At 42.0% G+C, this 22,035-nt stretch overlaps 1 protein-coding gene across 4 annotated transcripts in view; it reads left to right on the top strand.

Annotated features, from left to right (window-relative positions):
- Nucleotides 1–22,035, top strand: part of cdk14 (cyclin dependent kinase 14) — a 212,768-nt gene that overhangs the window by 132,017 nt on the left and 58,716 nt on the right. For 3 of the 4 annotated variants that reach the window (XM_068324827.1, XM_068324829.1, XM_068324828.1), the window contains 2 exons: nt 7,265–7,313; nt 19,946–20,085. In XM_068324827.1, coding sequence (XP_068180928.1) covers nt 7,265–7,313; nt 19,946–20,085 — 189 coding nt within the window. Of the gene's footprint in view, nt 1–7,264; nt 7,314–9,393; nt 9,561–19,945; nt 20,086–22,035 lie in introns of those variants that run through there. The other variant, XM_068324830.1, reaches the window with a different exon arrangement.

The following is a 22,035-nucleotide window of genomic DNA, read 5'->3' as shown; positions in this document are numbered from 1 at the left end:
GTACCATATTTAGTGCTTTAAGTTTACCTTCCATTACTATAGTAATATCTGTTGTTTTGCTGCATTGACAAACTTATTAAATCTCCCAAATGCAGTTCGCATGTCAACGTCTGCTTTGTATTTTTAATTTTTTTTTTCATTTTATACACTTATATTCCCCAAAGGGAAATTAAGAACGCACACTCTAGTCTTTTTTGTTAGTCAATCACACGCATGCATATTAGTGTGTACAGGCCCCTGTAATACACGCAATCACACACAAGGGGGGCAGTAAGCATGCAATGGGAGGTAAACTAGAGGGAAGCTCCTTCGTGGTGCGCCCAAATGAGCAGCTTGTGAGGGGGACGGCGCCTTGCCCCAGGGTACCTTGGCAGTGCTCCAGAGGTGAGCTCCTACCGTCAGCTCACTTTCGGGTGTTTTTTTTTGGACGGGAGCGGGAATCGAACTGCCGATCTCAGAACATTGGTTGACCCACTCTACCACTGAGCCCCTGCCATCCCATTATAGTCACAGGAATGATTTTACGTGTTCTAAACAAATAATAATAAATGCATATACATTACAAATAAAGTGACACAAAACCTCCCCCCCGGACAGCCAGGAGATCACAATATTCACTGTAAACGTCATCCAGCAATACCCAGAACTGAAAGTGATTTAATGCTTTTGAAATTATCTTATGAACCCCCTGAATGACGAGGTTCATCACCTCCTTATGCTCCGGTGGGAAAGTTCTTTCACACAGTGCTTCATTGTGCAAGAAGCTGTGACATGCAAGCAGGTTGTTACCCATCGCTTTCTGTAGCAGAGTCACAAACTCCTTTCATGACCCTCTCATGCTGGGGGCCCCATCTGTGGCCACAGAAATCAGATGATTGGTGTTTATTCCTTTGTCATTCAACTCATCACAGGTAATTGAGTACACTGGAGTTAAATTAATGCCCTTGATTTGCAAATTCAGCATTCCTTCCCTGGAAATGTCTTTCCCTAGTACTCTCTGTTATTCGACAGCTGCTGATTACAAAGCAAACACGCAGGTAATCCTTCTGCATTGGCAATGAAAGCAAATGATTAGGTCCATTCTTAGTGGAATCCTCTGTTCTCATCAGCTGTCGTAGTCATTTCCCCTTTGGGATCCATGCCCATCACACAGACACCGGTTTGTTTATAACTAACACCTGCCTGGCAAAGCGTCGCCGTGAAAAGTGTGTCGGAGGCTGTGATGCAATTCTTTATTGACAGAAATGTTGAAATACAGTCACATTCAAGGAAAAGTGTCGTTAAAAGTATTTTAAAAGTTTTGTTTTGTAAAGACTTTCAGCTGTGAGTATCATATCTGTCTATTTTTTTTTCATTCCAATTTTTTCATTTTGTGATTTATCTCTAGAGATACTCCAAAGCCGAGGGTTGCCGACCCCTGAGTTAGCCAGATGCAAAGGACTGTATTGACATTGAGGCAATCTAGCTAACAAGTTATGTCACTGTCCCCGAGTCAGATTCAGAGTCGGTGTCCAGATTGAAGCTGGTGTCTTAGACTCTGTGTTAATATTCTGAGCTTCTTTAGTGGTCATATTTTATGTGATTTCATTTAATTTCTATTTCAGAGTTTCTGCAGCTAGAAATAAATTTAAGTAAGTGAACAGACAGCCTCATTGGAACTACTTAACAAGTGTCTATAATTCAGAATGAACTCTTCAACCAATCAGGTTACAGTTTGAAATCCAATCTTGTTATGAACAAACACTGTAATGCTGCATTTTCAGAAGCTGAGGTGAATGTATTCCCTGTAGCCATGTGATGTGTGTTGTAGGCACCATCACTGCATTTAAAGACATACATATAGTTTGCTGATTGACAAACAGAAACACAACTTGATCCTTTGCTAAAATTTGCTTTTGATCTTCATTTGGTTTGTCATGCTTACCAGAGAAGAAAAAAAATAAAAGCAGTGACAACTTCAAAATAAAAGCCTTTACCGTCTTAATGTGCAAAAGAAACAGGATCTTTTTCAGTTGACCTTGAAAGCAGCATCGGTCCTGTTTGGTTTGCATTCAAACACCTTCATGTTTGTCATGTTTATTTCTCATCGTCTCTGCTGGCCTTCCCCTCTGGTACCCAGTTCAGGCCAGTCCTGTTGTTGAACTGGGCAGCTGGACCCAGTGTGGTTCAGCTGTCAAGGCTGAAAGCCTAACCTGAAAGACAGTTGGATGGTTGGCTAGAAGGATTAGGCTGGCGGTGTGTGGGTTGGCCTAGCTTGCTGGGTGGTTGGCTAGAGTTGTGTGGGGACAGGTCATTTGGCAGTGCTGGCCGACTGTGTGTCCACATGGCAGCTTCAGCTGAGATTAAGACAACAGAATCTCACACACGTCAGGAAAAGATATGGAGGGACTGTTCCCCCACACACTGACATCGTCCTGGCAGTTTGATGTAGGTTGGCTTTCTGGGACGAAGTTTAGTATTCATCTATTTATCTGTACTGATAAACCTTCATGAACAAAAAATATGTGCGTTCAAAAAAAAAAATTACAGGTAGTCCTCAACATAGGAACACAATTGGTTCCGAAAGGTTGTTCGTAAATTGAATTCTTTGTAAGTTGCTATTTATTAAATTTCAATCTATAAGCGCCATTTGAAGTCATTAAAATGCGATTTACTATCTAAATACTAAAATAGTCAGTAAGACTCATCAGAAACAGTAAGAGGGCATAAAAACAACACATTATAAAATAAAACATTTTAGTACCATAATGCAACTGTAACATCTCTACCTCTGCTGAATGGATTTTCTCCTGGGGGGTATAGAGGCTAAGCCCAGTTTTAATCCGCTGAGGTGTTCCACCACGCTAACATGAATGACACGATGATGTCACTTCCTGGTCATCAAAAGTTACTCCGTTTTATTTCATGAAGTTTCTCAGTTAACTCCACCAATAGTTACCATCAACTAGCAAAACATTCACAGTTCAGTGTTAAAACATAATGGGGAAAACATAATTTTCCCATTGTGTGGACAAATAAAGTGGATTTAATTTAATCTTTCATCTAGTGTCAGTTAATGCTTCCAGGCGGGAACCTGACCTGGCCAACATTGGTTCCTACACCATTTATTTCCTAAAGGGGGACAAAAACGTCAATACAATATTTTCTGCACTATAAGGCACACTGGATTATAAGGCGTATATAAATTTTTTTTTTAAATAGATTAAAAAAACTAGTGGCTGTAGTTGCGCTATCCATCCACTAGAGAGAGCATTCATGACTGTGAGTACCTTTAATCAGCTATTGCTATTTCAATGAGGTCATTCTGAGCCTCATCAAGGAAACCTGATCACTTGATCACTTTGCCATCTTAGAAAGAAGTTAACACGCATTGGTTTTTTCCTTAGCTGCTGAGATTTACTGATAAAAGTACTACAAAATACTGTAGTTAAAAATGATCTGAAAACATAGTCAAATTTGATTTTATTTCTATAGCGCCAAATCCTAACAGAAGTCATGGACCACTCAGTTCGAACAGGGCGGATTATTTCCTGATCTGAAGTTCAAAACATATTTAAGCTCCGAAGTTCGTCTTCGTTTATTAATTAAATATTGTTTCAGTCTATCGGTAGTCCAGTCGGAGGTGAGGTGCAGCTATTTACTGCTGCACTGATTATTTACTGGCAAATGTGACGCTCTGTTTTACTCATAGAACTGACTTTAACGTGGGTGTCTCACCGTTGTGAATCTCACAGCACGTCACTGCCAGACAGAATACACAAGCCTAAATCCCCCCCCCCCCCCCACCCGTAACGTGTGTTTCAGGTATCAACTACATTTGCAAATCAATTGCAGCACACCAGACTTCAACTGAAGAAGTCTCTTGGGCCCTGTCCACACGATGATGGATTTTTTTGAAAACGCAACTTTTTAAAAACGCATCGAAAACGATTATCGTCCACACGACAGTGTTTTCAAAAAAATCTCCGTCCACACATAAACGCACCAGTGTGTTTTCAAAGACGGCTATAAGCATGCCAAACCATGTGGTGGCAGTATTGAGTCAAATTTTATCCAATAGGAATCCTCCGTGTTTTTGTTGTCACAACACACGGGCCCATAAATTTTACGTCACAGAGGTTTTCGTTGCAGGCTAGAAGTCAGCGTCTTTAAAAAGTTGCGGATACACAGTCCACACGACAACGCAGACCCAGCGTTTTTAAAAAAATCCACCTCGGCCAGCGTTTTCAAAAAGTTGCGTTTTCATTCCAGATATCTGCGTTGTCGTGTGGATGGAAGGCGTAAAAGCAACAAAAAAGTTTTGAAAAAGTTCTGGCGTATGTGGATGAGACGAAATGTCTTCAAGAACTTTCTTAACGTCCAGTGGATAGACTCAAATAGCTTTTGGATTTGACTTTTGTCCAATGTTTCCCAAAAGCCGGCATTATTACCGGATAGCCACCCAGAAACCAGACGGTCAGCGATAGTGAAAATGCCGAGCTATTCAATGCAGACCGAAGATGAGGACTTCGAAGGATTTAGCACAGATTTATCAAAAAATAAAGAAATAAAAACATATTTAAAAAATAATGTCGGTGTATTTTTTAAAATTTAAATACGTAGTACAACACAGTTCAACCACAGTCAACTTTTTGCTTCCGTTAGCTAGCATGCACCGAGTGTCCGGTTAAAGTACAGAAATAAACTCGGTCATTTAGACCGAGTTTATTTCTGTACTTTAACTAAGTCATTATACAAATGTTGCGCAAAATACGGTAACTTAAGGACTATTAAATTGGCAACTAAGCAATTAGTTTATATACAAGAGACTATAATTATAGATATATCCCTACCCTACAGTAAACAGTGACACTGCACTACACCACTGCTTTATGCAAGTTATATCACTGTAGTGAAGGCTTATCCCTTTACAAATTGCTCATTTGAGGCGCACCAAGAAGGAGCTGTCTGCCACTCTACTTCCCTTGCATGCCTACAGGCCCCCTTGTGTGTGGTGTGTGTATTACAGGGGCCTGTACACACTAATACGCATGCATGTGATTTGATTTGATTGACCAACCAAAAAAAAACAAACCCTAGAGTGTGTGTTCTTAATTTCCCTTCGGGGATTATAACAGTGTATTAAATTTTTAAAAAAATTAAATTATGCCTCCTACTTAGACACTACATGAAATAAGACAAGAATAAGTTCCACCATGTCATTTATTGCTGAACAACAGATCTTCATTGTTCTTCTCCCATAGCTCAATATTGCTACAAAGCGCTGACAGTACGGAAACACACTGCCCTGAAAATGACTGCAGCCAATGAGTTCATGTCTAAATGATACATTTTTAAGATTGACATACTGCAGTGTTTACCTGTTATGATTAAATAGTGACTGGGAGACCTCCCTTTTCTTAACTGCTGCTGATAGCCGCTACTTCTCTCTGTTCTCATCCCGCGTCGAGTGAATGACAGGAAGTGAAACATGAGGTCAAATAGTTTTTTCAAGAACGAAAAAAAACCCTGGTATCAACCGGTTTACAATTATTTTCTGTTCCGATTCTGTTCCGGAACATTAAAAAATGAAACGTTTTCGTTTTCGTTCCTACTAAAATACCAAAAGTTTCAAGTTTTCATCTTCGTTCCATGAACCGGTTCAAACCCCTGGTTTTGCTCTCCACAGGCTGCTCTGCCGTCAAGACAGCAGGTCAGTGAGAGCAGCCCTTCGGTGACACCCCTTGACTACCGTTGTTAGGGGGCGTAGGACCGAGCACCTTGGAGGGTGCCCCTGGTGGCGTAGTGCGGCATGTCTGCCCGCTAGACCACCAGCTTTTTTTCAGCGATCATGTTTTTAACCAATATTAATATGAATATTAATCCATATATAAGGCGCATTGGATTATAAGGCGCACTGTGGGTTTGAGAAAATTATAGGCTTTTAGGTGCGCCTTATAGTGCGGAAAATACTGTAATTAGAAACTAGAACCAACAGTCAGGTTGTGACAGTTTTACATGCAGTCTATGGTCTACATCAGCGGTCCCCAACTTTTTTAGCACCACAGACCGGTTTCATCGAAAACAATATTTTCACGGACAGGCCTTCATTTGATCGACAATCGTTAATGACGCCGGGACAGCTGTAGTCTAATAATATATCACTGCAGTGGTTTTATGTAAAATGCAGACATCAACAGACAATAAACAACCCTTTTTTCATAAATTGATAATCAACATCCTTGTAATCTAAATAATTGTAAGAAATAATTATATTAAAAATTCGAATGAAGTGACTGCACTGATGAGGTTTATTTTGAAATATAGCGACTTACAATCAGTGCATTCAACGTAGGAGAAATACTTATCATTTCCAATAAAAGGGTGAACAAGTCAATCAAATAATAATGACAATGATGAGAATCAGTGGTTGGGGACCGCTGATCTAGGAGTAACAGGAGACAATGACACCTGAAGTGTGTTCCGGACGTCCAGTCTACTCCGCAGTTTGGTTTTCTTTACAGTCATTGCAGAAAATCCCGCTTCACAAAGACAGGAGGTTGGAAATTGATGCAGGGTTTTTGATTATCTCAAGATAATCTGCCTTGACTTTAATCTAGAACACTGGGGCAGTTTTAGGGGGTTAATTTAAGGGTAATCTGTCACGTGACCGAGACCCATCAAGCGCGACAGACGCATTCGTCTGTGTGTCATTCCGCACAGACGTCACTTTTCAAAATAAAACATCTTTCAGACTCCAAAATAAATAAAACGGAAGTAATGTAAACTATTTTTTCTTTCCGTGCGGCCCGGTACCAAATGACCCATGGACTGGTACCGGTCCGCGGCCTGGGGTTTGGGGACCACTGGTCTACATAGCTGCTCTAACTTTCAACCTGACCCTCACAGTCTCAATGTGTCTTACAGTGTTGACTTGTATTGGGACTGGTATTTACCCTGTCCTCTTTGTATCTATTGTGAATAAATTACCTTTTTTGGCAATTTTACAAATAATAATCACACTTTTGATAATAGAATTAGGCTAGGTGTGTTCTTATATCAACATATCTAGCTTGAGCGGACTGACACTCACAGGCTGCAGAGCTGCTTTCAGGCAGAAAACAATTTGAAGTTTACCCATTTGATTCTTCTTATTTTACACTTGGGAACTCTTGGGAACTTTTTATGCCCCTTTATGTTTTTTGCTTCAATGTAAAATTATGCATTAAACAAGTGTTTTCAATTACTGAACAATTATGTCTGTTTGTTTTTCTTTCCATCATAGACCGCTTCACGGTGTACAGCGCTAAGAAGCTCAGACAAGCCTGGAATAAGTAAGTGAACTGTGTGTGTGTGTGTGTGTGTGTGTGTGTGTGTGTGTGTGTGTGTGTGTGTGTGCGCGCGCGTGTGTGCATGCGTGCGTCTGTGTGCTCAACACTGAGTCGTGCAAAGTCAATCTTTGTTGAATTTTGGTGTGTACATTGAATAATACAGAAAAAGAGAGACCTGGTCACCATCATGGGTTTGTTGTCTAATTTAACAATTTTGTACTAGCATTAGCCAACAGCCTCAAAATGCTTTATAGCTAGTTGAAACAGCTGTATGCATGCTGTTGCGTTACTTCTGGGGTCCACCCAGATGTGTGCCACTGCTTTACCCCCGACATACTGCTGAAGGCAAAATGAGAATTTTGGCTCTTTTCCACAGAGGATTTCAATCAGAACCAGTGCTTTTTGTGAAACTACTACTACATAATTGAGCAGTTTTTACAACAGCTTGAATGTAACCCTAATTCTTTATTTTAATCAGAATATTTATGTTGGTTAAAAACTTTGGGCATCCTGAGAAATAAATTTAAAAATTCTACATTTATGGCAAGAACCATAACTACCAATAATATGAAAATCAAGTATGGGGACAGAACGTGAAGAGGCAGGGTCAACATCCTTAAAGGCAAGACAAAAATGCTGGACAGTTACCCATAAAGGCAACCAAACAATAGGAATGGTAGATAGCAGAATTACAGGGATGCCTCTGGTGATCAGAGGCAGCTCTGGCAACAGGTGACAGAAACTTACATGATGAGGAGGGACTTCTATGGAACAGGTCAAACGTTCATAGATACTGACTGTAGCATCCAGTGTATATTGATGGTAAAAATTTCAAAGCTCATTGTGCTGATAAGCTATGCTTTAGATTATTGCAGTGTTAACAAACATGTACTACTCTTCCATCAGTTTCAATGTCAGTCCGTGATTAGTCAGATTATTTGACAAAAGTAGTCTAAAAGGCTTGTTTGACATCATTAAAACAATAAAATTGTTACCTCTGGATCCTCAACATTTTGCGACATGAGTAACTGGTCTGCTAACTTGTATTTTTGCCACCAATTCAACAAACAGCAGTGGTAACTTCACATCCTTGTCGGGAGTAATGACTTTTACTGATTTATGTTTAACATATCAGTTAACTACCTGAGAACAAACTGACCAGGTAGGTTTGCTCACTGATCCTTAACAGATTCCTCTTCAAGCTCTTTGGTCAGACCACCAAGACCTTTAAATATACCGACAGGTGTCATTGTACATTACCACAATGCAGTAATTCAGTCCATTTTAACATTGACAAAACTGTTTTGAACAAAGTTGATGTCCTAACTTGTGTTTGATGTTATTTTTCTTTATTCATTGATAGTTTGATCCTTGGTTGATGAAGTTCTGTGGGTTTAATAACCCGACAAATTAAAAGGATTTATATTATAACAGAGAAACAAACATTTTTTTCTGTGCAATTGTAATGTTTTTAAATTTAATAAGTAATAAATTTAGAGTTATTTAACATTAAGGAGTAGTTACATTTATTTTACATTACATTTAGTTAGACCTAGTTACATTTATAAGTTACATCCGGCCTTTGGGGACAGGCATTGTGATGATGTGGCCCTCGGTGAAAGTGAGTTTGACACCCCTACTTTACTCTGAAGGTAAGCTACATGCTACATACTGCAGGGTTGGTCCACATCAACAGCTGGCTCTGGCTTTTGTTGTTGGATGTGCTGGTCAAGAGTTCCTTTAAGTGATTTCTTCTTCTCCTCAAGGATTAAATTATAAGGAGCAACAGATTACCATAATCTAATCAGAATTTAAAACAAAATACCTGAACCACAAATGACGCTTAAGTTTTTATTCTTATTTATTGTACAGTAACATGATATTATGTGATTTTAACAGTTTTGTAGTGGTTTTAGGAGTCCAATATTTGTGGTGGACATGTTAAGTCAAGTGAAATGAAATAAACATGATTTCTATTTTCTATTTTAATGTATAATCAAAAGCAACTTAACTCAAAATTACCTGTACTTGTATTTTATTTCATTACACGTTGTTTTTCCATCCATCCTTCCATCCATGCAAGGAACCAAAGGGGACAGGTGCAGTGTGGATTGGGTGGCAGTCGACAGCATGGGCCTCAACAACCCAATCCTTGGACAAAGAATCTGGTTCTTAGGGAATTGCATTTCTGTATTTAGAGTAGTAATGACATTTAAATGACCGCTAATGGCGACTATAGACTGAACTTCAATAAAACGACTTACTAACAATTCAATTTACGAACAACCTCTCGGAAACAATTGTGTTAGCATGTTGATGACTACTTGTATACACAAGACAGCTGGAACCTGGCGAGTGTTACAATATCTCATATAGTTTCAGAGAAAGAAGCCATTTTGTGAGGCTTGTAGAGCAAAGTCAGGTGTAGCCTCTTATGCTAGATGTGATCTTTGATCCAGATGCTGAAGCAAGATCATAAATGATCAAACTGTTGGTGTCCTGATAAACTGAGCCAGTTCTCAGGATGAGCAGTACATGACATCTGATGCTGAACATCAGTGTCTAAAAGTGATTCATTAATCAATCAGTGGGTGCAGCTCTGAACTTCAATGTTCTGGACCAAACAGAGAAGCATCAGGTAAAAAGCATGCATAGCTTCAAACCAGAGCTTATTTTCATATTCTAGGTAGCACCATGAAGCCAGTCTGCTAACCTATGCTGTAACCTCTATAGACAGTGGCAACTACAACCTTTGACCAGTGTTTCCATTTTCTATAAACATTTGACCTCCCTTGGCATCTCGACACCAACATCTTGTTCAATGGCCTCAGTTACCAAAGGTGTTGCTATGAACCATTACATTTCCGCAACTGAGACATGTGAAGGCCGACCAATTATCCAAGCTGTAACCATAAGTATGAGGAATAATAGTGAGTGTAATGTGCATGAATACAAGATGGTATCCTAGCAACAAAGACATCAGAGCCACAAATTCAGTTGTACTACCAAAAGGTTGAGTTTTTCCTTTAATCTTTACATTATAGAAGCTGAGGTCCCCACACTGTTCTTGTAGTCTTGCTCCTTCTGTCAGTCATCCATTTTTTTTCTGTGCCCCTGTGTAAATGTCAAAGATGAATATTCATTCATTCATAGTAAGCAACTCAGGGAATGTAAGGCTATACTTGCCTACCTCAGGTATGAGTGAACACAATAATGACAGTCATACCGGCTTGGACGTTGCCCGGGTCAAACAGGTCTGTGTCAGTTGCTCGGGGACCAGGGCAATCTGATGAGAAATGGGTTACTGGAACAAGACACACATGGACAAGGGCGGAGAATACAGAGTTGTTGGAATGCTACTACACGAGCAACCCCAGAGAGAGGGGATATATGGTGCAGATGTGGAACCAATGGATGCTTTGTCCCACATCAAGTCCACAATAAAGGTTAACAAAGAAACAGCTGTTAGCCCAGTGTTTCAACATCCGTAACCAAAAACTGCTATCACAACTAGAGACTGAGGAAGTACTACAACAATGCTATGAGGGGGAGCCAGGACGCCAGGTCAGCAGGGGGATTTCACTTTCACCCCGACAATCCGAGACTGCGCGCCAAGCCCCACGAGACATCGACAGCCTCAATACAAGAGCTGCTGACCTGAGAAGGAAGATCATGACCCAACTGGAAACCTGGAGCCTCCAACAAATACCGAAGCTGAGTTGTCAAGTACCTTCAGAAGATCTGCTAAAAGATGTGAACGCTGCAATAAGAACCATCCCCACAGGGAACATAACTGAGACCAACAAGCTGACTTACAGTACAGTAACAGTAATCCTCGAGATGCTGGGATATAAGATCAATACTGGGTATAACAAGCAATACCCGTAGGAATGAGTGTGTGTGTGCATGGTCGTATGTCTTTGTGTGTGGCTCCGTGGTGCCCTGGCGTCGTGCCCGGAGTGTCCCCCGCCTCACACCCTATTTTGCCGAGATAGGCTCTGGCTCCCCGTTACCCGCTGCGCCTGATACAGCGGTGGTAATCTGAAGATGACTGACTGACTGACCCTCCATGGAAGAGATGGTTAGAGGCCAAGATAAAGGCGACACCGACAGAAGTCAGCCAGCTAGCTGAGCTGCAGAAAGGGAACATGGTGAATAAAGAGGTACTCACGAAATACAACAAGCTCATACCTGAAGCACTCAAAACTGCTAAAGAGACTAACAGCTCTGGCTAACCAACTGAAGAGATACACCAAAGAGATAGAGGCCAGGAGAATAAACAAGACCTTCTCCACTCAACCAGCACAGGTGTTCTCTCAGTGGCAAGGAAATAACAGCAGCCCCGGTCAGACGCACCAAGAGCTGAGGTGGAGAAATACTGAAAGGTCATTTGGGAAAGAGAAGCATTACACAACACCGATGCCCAGTGGCTAGTGGACCTTATAACTGACCACAGAAGCCTCCCAGAACAAGAACCAGTAATCATCTCAATGGTAGACATCCAAGAAAGTGTCAAAGATGAAGAGTTGGTCAGCACCGGGCCCCGATATGAACCATACATAATGGCTAAAGAAGATGACAGCACTCCATGAGTGCCTAGCAACATAGATGAACCAACTGGGATGCACCCAAAATGGTTGACTGAAGGCAGAACAGTCCTGATCATGAAACACCAATAGAAGGGATCAACCCCATCCAACTACCGGCCAATAACCTGTCTCTGTACAACATGGAAGCTCCTGTCAGGCATCATGGCAGTTAAGATGAGTAGGCACAGGCCTACGATTCAATGTCACACACATGGCTACTGGAATGTCTGGAACTGTATAAGATCAACAGGACACTAAGAGCCTTCATCAAGAACTCAATAGGAATGAGCCATTTGCCCAAGTTAACATAAAGTTCGGCATATACCAAGGGGATGCACTATCACCGCTGCTGTTCTACATAAGCCTGAACCCCCTCAGTCACAGTCACATCTTCACAAAGAGTGGCTACGGATACCGATTCTGAAGTGGGACAACAATCAGCCATCTCCTCTACATGGATGTCATCAAGCTGTATGCCAGGAATGAGCGAGAAATCGACTCACTGATCCACACCACCAGGATCTACAACGACGATGTAGGGATGCCATTCGGATTAGACAAATGTGGCCAGATGGTATCAAGAAGAGGCAAGATGATCAGAACTGAAGGGGTTGACCTACCAGGGGGCAGGATAGCAGACATCAAGGACAGCTACAAATACCTTGGAATTCCCAGAAGCTAATGGCAATCATGAGGAGGCCGCAAGGAAGTCAACTGCAGCCAAACACCTCCAGAGAGTGGCGGGCAGCTCCAGCTTGGTGTGCCCAAATGAGCAACTTGTAAGAGGGGAAGGTGCCATGCTCAAGGGTGCCTCAGCAGTCCTCTGGCGGTAGGCTGTCACCTCCCACTGTCAGCTTACACTACCGGTGTTTTTGGGCACAAGCAGGAATCAAAACGCCGATCTTGGAACATTGGACGACCTGCTCTACTTCCCGCTCTACCACTGAGCCGCTGCCTCCCCTAAGTCAACTGAATGGTAAGAACAACGTCCGAGCCATCAACATGTACGCACTGCCAGTCATCAGATACCCCGCTGGGATCATAGGCTGGCCAAAGGAGGAGATAGAGGCCACAGATATCAAGACTAAAAAGCTCCTCATCCTACATGGAGGGTTTCATCCCAAGTCCAGCACCATGAGACTGTAAACTAAGTGGAACTTATGTATATTCAGAGACAGGAACAAGCAAATGCTTGCCACCACATCCGACTACTGCAGTTCCTCTTTCTGCCACAACCCCCACCGAGCAGCACCATTGAGTTCATGCAGCTTCAACACTCCCACTCTTGTGTTTTTTGTTGTTATTGTCTGTGAACACCTCAGTATCAAGAATAACATTGTGAATCTTATGTGCATGGGTACAAGATGCTATCCTAGGAACAAAGACATCAAAGCCACAATTTCAGTTGAACCATAAAGACGTGGGGTTTTTCCTTTAATCCCTTAATCTTTATCCGATAAAAGCTGACCCAAGCTGGGGTTCAGACATTCTGCCTTCTAGTCTTGCTCTTGCCATTTTTATAAGTGCCCCTGTTGACACACGGAGGTTTTGACAAACATTGCATAAATGTCCAGAAGACAAGTGAACCATGAAGACATGAACACCACAAGGATGGACACAGTCTATGTTGACATTGACGAGAAGGAGCTGTGGTTGTTTCTCAATTTGAAACAGAGGAAGAGAATGGAGACTGTTGAGAAATATCTCAGATGTAAACTGGATGACAACTCTGTGAGTCTCGCCCAAGGCAGAGATTTGGGAAGGGTCAGCCTCCAGCTTGAGGAGAAACTGCTGCAAGCTTTCCTGGAGAAGCTTCATGCAAAGAAAAACGGCCACCCATGGAGCACGGAGAGAGACCTGCTGAAGCAGAAGGTCAAGCACCTCAAAGAGGAGCTGGCTGAGGTCCAACAGAAGCACACCTCAGACAACGACCAATGTCTTGAGGCACAGATGACAGCCCACTGTAAGGTGACGCAGAACCCTCAGTCGTCTGACTGTGATGGCCTTCAAGAACAACTGATGGAGTTGCATTCAGAGAAGGAGCAGCTGAAATGTGCGCTGGGTCGCCATAGGGCTGCACTCCAGAATCTGAGCAAGTCCATCAGGGAGACAGACAAAGAGAATCTTAGGAAAAAACATAATCGTGAAGCGGCCGTGAAGAGAATGTGGGCCGACCATCAAGCCCAGCTTCATGAAGGCAGAGCAAAAGTCACTCAGTTGGAGGCTGATCTGAAGGCTTCTCAGCAGACGTGTCTCCAACTCCTGAAGGCCAACAAGTTCCTGTCACAAGACATGGAGACATCCAGAGTTCAATACACAAAGCACATCCTGGAGCAGACTCAGAATCTGAAGGAGCTGGAGCGTCGCCTGGAGGAGCAGGACAAGAAATTACCTCCTCTTCAGGAGATAAACATTCAGCTGGTGAAGGAGCAGGAACCGCAGGAGGAAGAGGAGGCCTCCAGATCCACACTGAACTTCAAGGAAAGCTCTTCAGCTTCCAATGAGGCTTATCTTCAGGAGAATAAGGATGAGAACTCTCTGAAGGAGGGGGACCTGATGCTGCAACCACTGCAGGATGAGGAGGAGGTGGAGGACAAAAACAAGACCAGCATTCTGGAAGATCTTCAAAGCCCATTAAACCAGAAAGAGATGAAACGGTTCAGGAGATGGCTGGCCCGATTGAGAGAGAGTCCATCTTCAAACAACATTCTATAAAATTCTTTAAACCTGTGAACATGTAAAAACATGTAAACACTGGAGATGGCAGGCCAAAGACAAACTGGCCAAAGTGAAAATGTTTCTCTTGAATTGTTTTACCAGCAAAATAAATAAATAAATAAATAATATGAAAAATGAATGTCTACTGCTGTCCTATGTGTTATTAACTGGTTAGAAAGAAAGTCCACTTCATTAATTCCCAACGGGGAAATTACTTTTGCACTCAGTTATACATATTTGTGTTAGGTACAATGTTGTGTATTGTGGCTTACCCATCCTGTGGAGGGTTATCGATAGTACCCAGTTGTGTAGTCTGCGGTTCTCCCTATATTGAACCAAACTGAGACAATTGAACTAAACTGAAGGACTTTAATAACACTTGGGCAAACCTTTGCAGGTGGTCTGAGTTCAGTAGATGATTATTGTGTGTCACTCAGTTTAAAACATTTCTTCACAGTATTCTAATTTTTTGAATCCCTGTTTTGTGGATTTTATGAGCTGGACTTACAGTACCTTGTGTGAGAAGCAAGGGCAGGACCTAGGATGCAGAGATTATGAGCAGAGTTTATTTTTTGTACCATGTATCAACAGAGGGTCACTTTATTCAGGGAAAAGCTAGAGAGCAACAGAAAATCACCTTACTCAGAAAATCACTTTACTGAGTAGCAACAGAAGATCACCTCACTCAGGGAAATACTCGTGTGAGAAAAACCAATAAGAATCAACAGCAAAACTCAAAACTGGATAAGATAAGTCATAAATGTGGCAAGACACAAAGTACATGGTCAAAGGATCTTTTGGCACAGAGCAAGAACAGACCTGTGCCCCATCAGGCTGACTTGCCTGATGGGGCGCACGTCTGGAGATGAGGCTCTACCCACCAAAACCAGGTTTGATGCCCATGCCATCACAGTTCATGACTGTCCAGCCAATTTGCAAGACCTAAACCACATTGAGAATCGCTGGAGTATTATCAAGAGGAAAATGAAGTGCACCAGACCCATAAACAAAGAGCTGACAGCAAACATCAAGGAAATCTGGACTTCTATAACTCCCAGGATGATATACTTAATACCACAGTGCATCAAGGCAAGGGAATTCCTAACCAAGTACAGGAAGTACAGGAAATCCTGAAAATGAGAATAATCGACTTACGAACATCCATTTGATACGAACAACCGCGTGCCAACATATCTGACTATTGTCCTGCAGTTGCCCTTCCTGACACAACGCCCCTGTGGGGCAGCACCACTGTTTTCACGCATCTCCAACACTCAATCTCCTCCTCTTGTTGTTTGCTGTCTCTCAGAGCATCAGGCTTCGCATGTTGGATACTTTACTGTTTATTATGATGATAAAGCAAAGGCTAGTGAAGATAGTGGTAGTGGTGACCATCTCTCTGATGACAACTCTAAAGGTAAGTTGCATGCAGCATGCTACAGTACTGTTCAGAGGACTCTGGCTGTTGTTAGGACACGTGTTTAATGGTATTAATTATACCATTATAATTATACCAATTATACCATTATACCAATTCCAGCGATTCTCCGATGATGATCTCCCCAGGCATTATCATTTGGTAGTGTGGGTATTGAACCAGGTAGTGTGGGTACTGAACCAGAAACTTGATACTTGAGTCCAGTACACCATGATAAACTTATATATGTAAATTGATACATTTAGGGAAAATACTGGTGAGTAATTTAATCATCTCCTGAGATTATTATTGAAAATTAATACATTTGAAAACCCTGAATTTTGACTGTCGGAAACAGTATTACAAGAGATGGTATGAAGTTTCTTTAATCAGATACTTGAAAAGTCTGCATGCTCAGGCTTGCTTGCTATATCCAGTTCCAAGATGCCCTCACAACACCCTCATCATCAAATAAGTCAAACATAATGAAAGCTCTTCATGGGGCGTCTTCAGACAAAAATAAAGGGTACCTTTCAAAACAGCTCCTGCTTTTTGACTGCTCTACACCTCCTGCATATTTTCTACATGTGATGATATTTCATGGGTGATAGGTCCGGTCTACATCAGCTCCTCAGAACAACTTCCTTATAGAACCGCATGAAAAAGACACGCCATGCACTGCTGAAGAAGGAATGCTTCTTTGTCATTAATGTGTCATCACCTGGATCTGTCTGATAGTTTGTGGAGATGCTATCGATTTTACTGCAGATGTGTGATTATTCACTCAGCCTGGCTGACAGCAGTGGCATGAAGGAATGTGTACCTATTGCACATGAACACTTTTCAAAGCCTAACATGCTCATCATTGCAGTTTCCCACCTAAGGGACATATACTGTACCTATCCGCCTGTTGGTGTGTATGGTGGTACAGATAGTTTGTGTGTGTATTAGAAGCATTTCTGACTCTGTTACTAAATTAACTAAACCAACTACTGAGTTCTGTTAGGTCGTGTGCTCAGTCTAAAACCCTGACAGGACACAGTCCTGATTTCCCACACATACTGTATATGTGTGCTATCCCACACATATTTAGGCATGACTCCTTTTCAATGTTCACTAAAAGCAAAAATGATGCAGTTGAGGATTATTTTTTCAACCTAAATTATTTTCTTGTGTAGAGAATGTAACAGATCTTGTTTCATTGAGTACCCATTGAGGATAATTAATATGTGAAAATGTACTTAAACACTATCAGAATCTGAGCTTCGACCCCAAAAAGACGTAAAAAGAGGTAAACATGTAAAGACAATGAAAGAAATGTTTTTTTGATTTCTGTCTGTCTAACATTCTTCCTATCTAGGCCTGATTTTAGCGACTGAAGGTGTGTGTGTGAATACGTGTGTGAGTGTGTGTGTATTATGTGTGTCCATGTATGTATTTTTTTTGCAGCATTACTCATAGATTCCTATTACAGCCTCAGCTGTATCACCGAAACCAGCCACACACTTTCCAGTATTTCTTGTCAAAAATCATGCAGCACACACACACACACACACACACACACACTCACACACACACACACACACACACACACACACACATACACACACACACACACACACACACACACACACACACATACACACACACACACACACACACACACACATCATGTAATGCGCACTAGCCCATACGTGATGTCAGGATTTTGAAAGAAGTTGGACGTTATTCCTCTCTCCAGAGACATGTTCCAGCTCCTCCTGGGATCTCCTCAGACATATCCAGAACCCCACAAAAGACAGGAGCTCAGAATACATGCTGACAATCCCAATCCACCACTGGTACATGTTGATAGAGAGAAACGCCACCTTAGGGAGATTGCAGAGTGAACGTTTCCAGTGAGGAGAGACATGCATTCTGCTCAACAGTTTACATCCTCCTCACTTCTCTCTTTGGAAGTTTGTTTACTGCTGTTGCAGAGCTTCTTCACCCGATGCATGTTTGTGGGTTCAGTGGCAGAAGATGGTCTAGGAAACACTAAATGCAAAAAATGTTGTCCATCTGCCTAAAACCTAAAAGGAAGCATTGGCCTTAAAGAGGAACCTCAAGAAGAAATTCCACTATTATCTACTCACTTTCATCACAATGGAAAGTTGGATTCATTTCCTTTGCATCCTGGACTGATCAAGTCACCAGAAATGTAGACATTCTGAGCTGCCAGTTTTCTCCGGTTCTTATATGTGTTGTCTAGCAGCAAACAGGAGCTTTCACCTCAAACATGTTGCATGGATCAGGTCATCAATGTGGAGTCATGGTGTGGGCTACTCTGAGCGTCCTGTGTGGGGGGACAGTCTCGGGTCCTGGTCTTCAGGCATGGAGGGGAACCCTGCGCTGCTGTTTCACTGTCAAGTATTTTGTGGAAAAAGAATCTTCACCCAACTTCCTGTCAACATGAGGGTGACTGTATGAAGGAAAGTTCATTTTTTGGGGTGAACTGTTCTTCTTACAACTCACAGAATGAAACCCACAAGACATTTTGGATCAGTATAAATTCATAGGAAAACTAACGTGTCTTTAAACTCTGCAGTGCAGTGACAGCGAGGCAGAAAGAGGCCCTGATGGGCTTCATTAACTGCTGCCTCTCTGCTGAGTGGCGTTGATGAGTTGAACAGAGGTTTATCCTCCCTCTGTCTCTCTGCTGATAAGCAGAGCAGAGATCCCCATTGAGCGCTATGGGAGCGCTTGTCAGAGTGTTGACTAGTGATCCAGCCATGAGAAGCCTGCAGAACACGAGCAGCACTGAGAGCAGCGAGCGGCGCTGCTTCAATAACATCATGTTTATTTAATGCTCTGACGCCTAATTACTGACTGGTTTGTTACTTAACGTTTATTTACTATCTCAGGAGTTCAGTGACTCCCAGTACGAGATACACATACACACAACCACATACACGCACACACACACACACACACAAACACACACACACACACACACACACACACACACAAACACACAGACGCACACACACACACACAGACGCACACACACGCACACACACACCTACATACACACACACACACACACACACATACGCACACACACACACACACACATACGCACACACACACACACACACACCTACATACACACACACACACACACACACACACACACACACACACACCTATATACACACACACACACACACACACACACACACACCTATATACACACACACACACCTATATACACACACACCTACATACACACACACACACACCTACATACACACACACCTACACACACACACACACACACACACACACACACACACACACACACACACACACACACACACACACACACACCTATACACACACACACACACACACACACCTATACACACACACACCTACATACACACACACCTATACACACACACACCTACATACACACACACCTACATACGCACACACACACACACACACACACACACACACACACACACCCACACCTATACACACACACACACACCTATATACACACACCCACACCTATATACACACACACACACCTATATACACACACACACACACACACACACACACACACACACACACACACACACACACACACACACACACACACACACAGGCTGGATTTGCTTCCACCTTTGCTTCTGCTTTGATTAAGTCTTTGTTTCTCATGGTGATGCAGGCGTGATGTATGAGGCGAGTGGAAAAGACATAGGTGTCTCCAGTCAGCAAACCTTCAGCTTAATTAAATCTTTTTTTATTGTCAGCATTTCTGTGAAGAGTTTCTTTCTCAGAGGGACGAATGACATCACTTCTTTTGTGTTCATGTGTCACTCCTGTGTGTGTTTGTGATCACCTGTGTTTGTGTGCATCAGGTTGGGATATGTGGACCACGCTGAGGAGTTGGCCTCCAGGTTCCTCCAGTGCTTCCCAAAGAACCGTCTGTCAGCTCAGGTGGCGCTGAACCATGAATACTTCAGCAACCTCCCCCCACGGCTCTGGGAGCTGCAGGACAGTACGTAACACACACACCCCCATGTCTGAGCTACAGTCATACAGGACAGTACGTAACACCCCCCCCCCATGTCTGAGCTGCAGTCAGACGGTCCAGTACATGAGACTAGAAGGTCCTGCCTACCGTTACACAAGTTTCACACTTGTGTTATCAACCATTGCACGCCCTAGGGCGCCATCTGGTTTAATTTATAACAAATTCCCGAACCCTAACCCATCCACCAAGGAACGGTGACATTAAAGTGTGAATTATACTTCTATTATAACGTAGTGATAGCTGACCAGTCAGGCACTACTTCTCTGATCTAACCCTAACAAGTCATCAGATTTTGATGTCCGGCATGATGGGATATATTTTCAATGAAGTTAATTGATTTTATGATGTTGTGCTAACAACAGCCAAGACAACTGTCAGGACAACTAAATGTATTATTAGTATATTTTACTTAATTTTAAAACAGGGGTGTCAAACTCCTTTCCACTGAGAGCAATATCATCAGCATAACGGCTGTCCTCAAAGGGCCAGATGTAACTAATAAATGTAACTAAATATAATGTAAAAGAAATGTAATTACTCCTTATAGTTAAATAACTGAATTTATTACTTATTCAAGTTACAAACATTACCGTTAAACAGAAAAACATATTTGTTTCTCTGTTCTAACATAAGTCCTTTTAATTTGTCAGGTTATTAAACCCACAGAACTCCATCAATCAAGGATCAAACTATCAATGAATTGAGAAAAATAACATCAGACACAAGTTAGGACATTAACTTTGTTCACGTTTTTTATCAGAGTTAAAATGGGCTCAATTACTGCATTGTGGGAAATGTAGTTTTAGTCAAAGCACACTTTTGACAAATTAATTTTTAGACATTCTGACCTTTCCATTCTGACCTTTCTCACAGGCCACATAAAATGATCTGGAGGGCCACATTTGGCACCTGGACCTTGAGTTTGACACATGTGTTTTAAAATTACATCTTTTCAAAGACATAATAAAAATGATAATCAAGTAATCCTTTACAATATATTTAAAATCCAACTACATGTCTTTTTTTAGTTCAAATATGATTTTCTTTCTCGATTGAATACATACAATCCTGACTGGATGTGAACTTTTGTTTTTAATGTTAAAGCATTATTTTTTAAGAATTCAAATTAAAGTAAAAGAATAATTATTGATGACCATGCTGGTGACTAACACACGAATGAGATCCAGGTGAACATGACTACAGACTGTCTTGGGGGTGACAGCGTTCTGACTCCTTTCTCCTTTGTATTCCTTTGTTATCCTCCTCCTCCTCTCTGTCTGTGTGAGGAAGGTGGCGAGCAGCATCCCAGGGTTGTTTTTGTGTCTTGTTATGTGGATGCGTCTGCGATGGGGGGGCCCAGCTGGACCTCTTCTGGCCGCTGCTCAGTTTGATGCTATCCTCCTGACTCGTTGGTTGCCAAGAGCATCAGCTTCCTGCCTCACCCTCCAAATAAACTGAACACTGTTTTAGCTCCTAACACGTCTTCGGCATTAGAGCACATTATTAATCCCGGTGCTGATTGTGTGAGAGTTGGAGGCTCCATCCAAAGCTTCATAGTCAGACTATGTTTCAATTAATCCCACAGAATTGGGTTATCTCCTGAATGTGTGTCAGAGATGACTGCCTATCCATATTATGTGATGGATACATCACCAATCCCTTAAACTGTTATTCATTAGTGAGGGGAAAGGCCTCATCATATCTGAGTGAGCTGCCACTGACATGGTGGTGATTTTAATGGGAGAATTCCATTTTTAATTCCCCTGATTAGGATTTTTCAGTATTATTAATCCCGTTATCAGCAGCCAGCAGGTTGTCGTGTGTGAATAGAACCACAAACTGTGAGATGGTTCATTTTGATTGTTGTCATGCTCACAATCTCTTCTCCTTTATCTCTCTTTCTCTCTGGTTCTT

This window comes from Antennarius striatus, chromosome 9, assembly GCF_040054535.1.
Source record: "Antennarius striatus isolate MH-2024 chromosome 9, ASM4005453v1, whole genome shotgun sequence".
NCBI classification, from domain to species: Eukaryota; Metazoa; Chordata; class Actinopteri; order Lophiiformes; family Antennariidae; genus Antennarius; species Antennarius striatus.
Note: the sequence above shows the minus strand (reverse complement) of the source record. Positions and strands in the feature narration are given on the sequence as shown.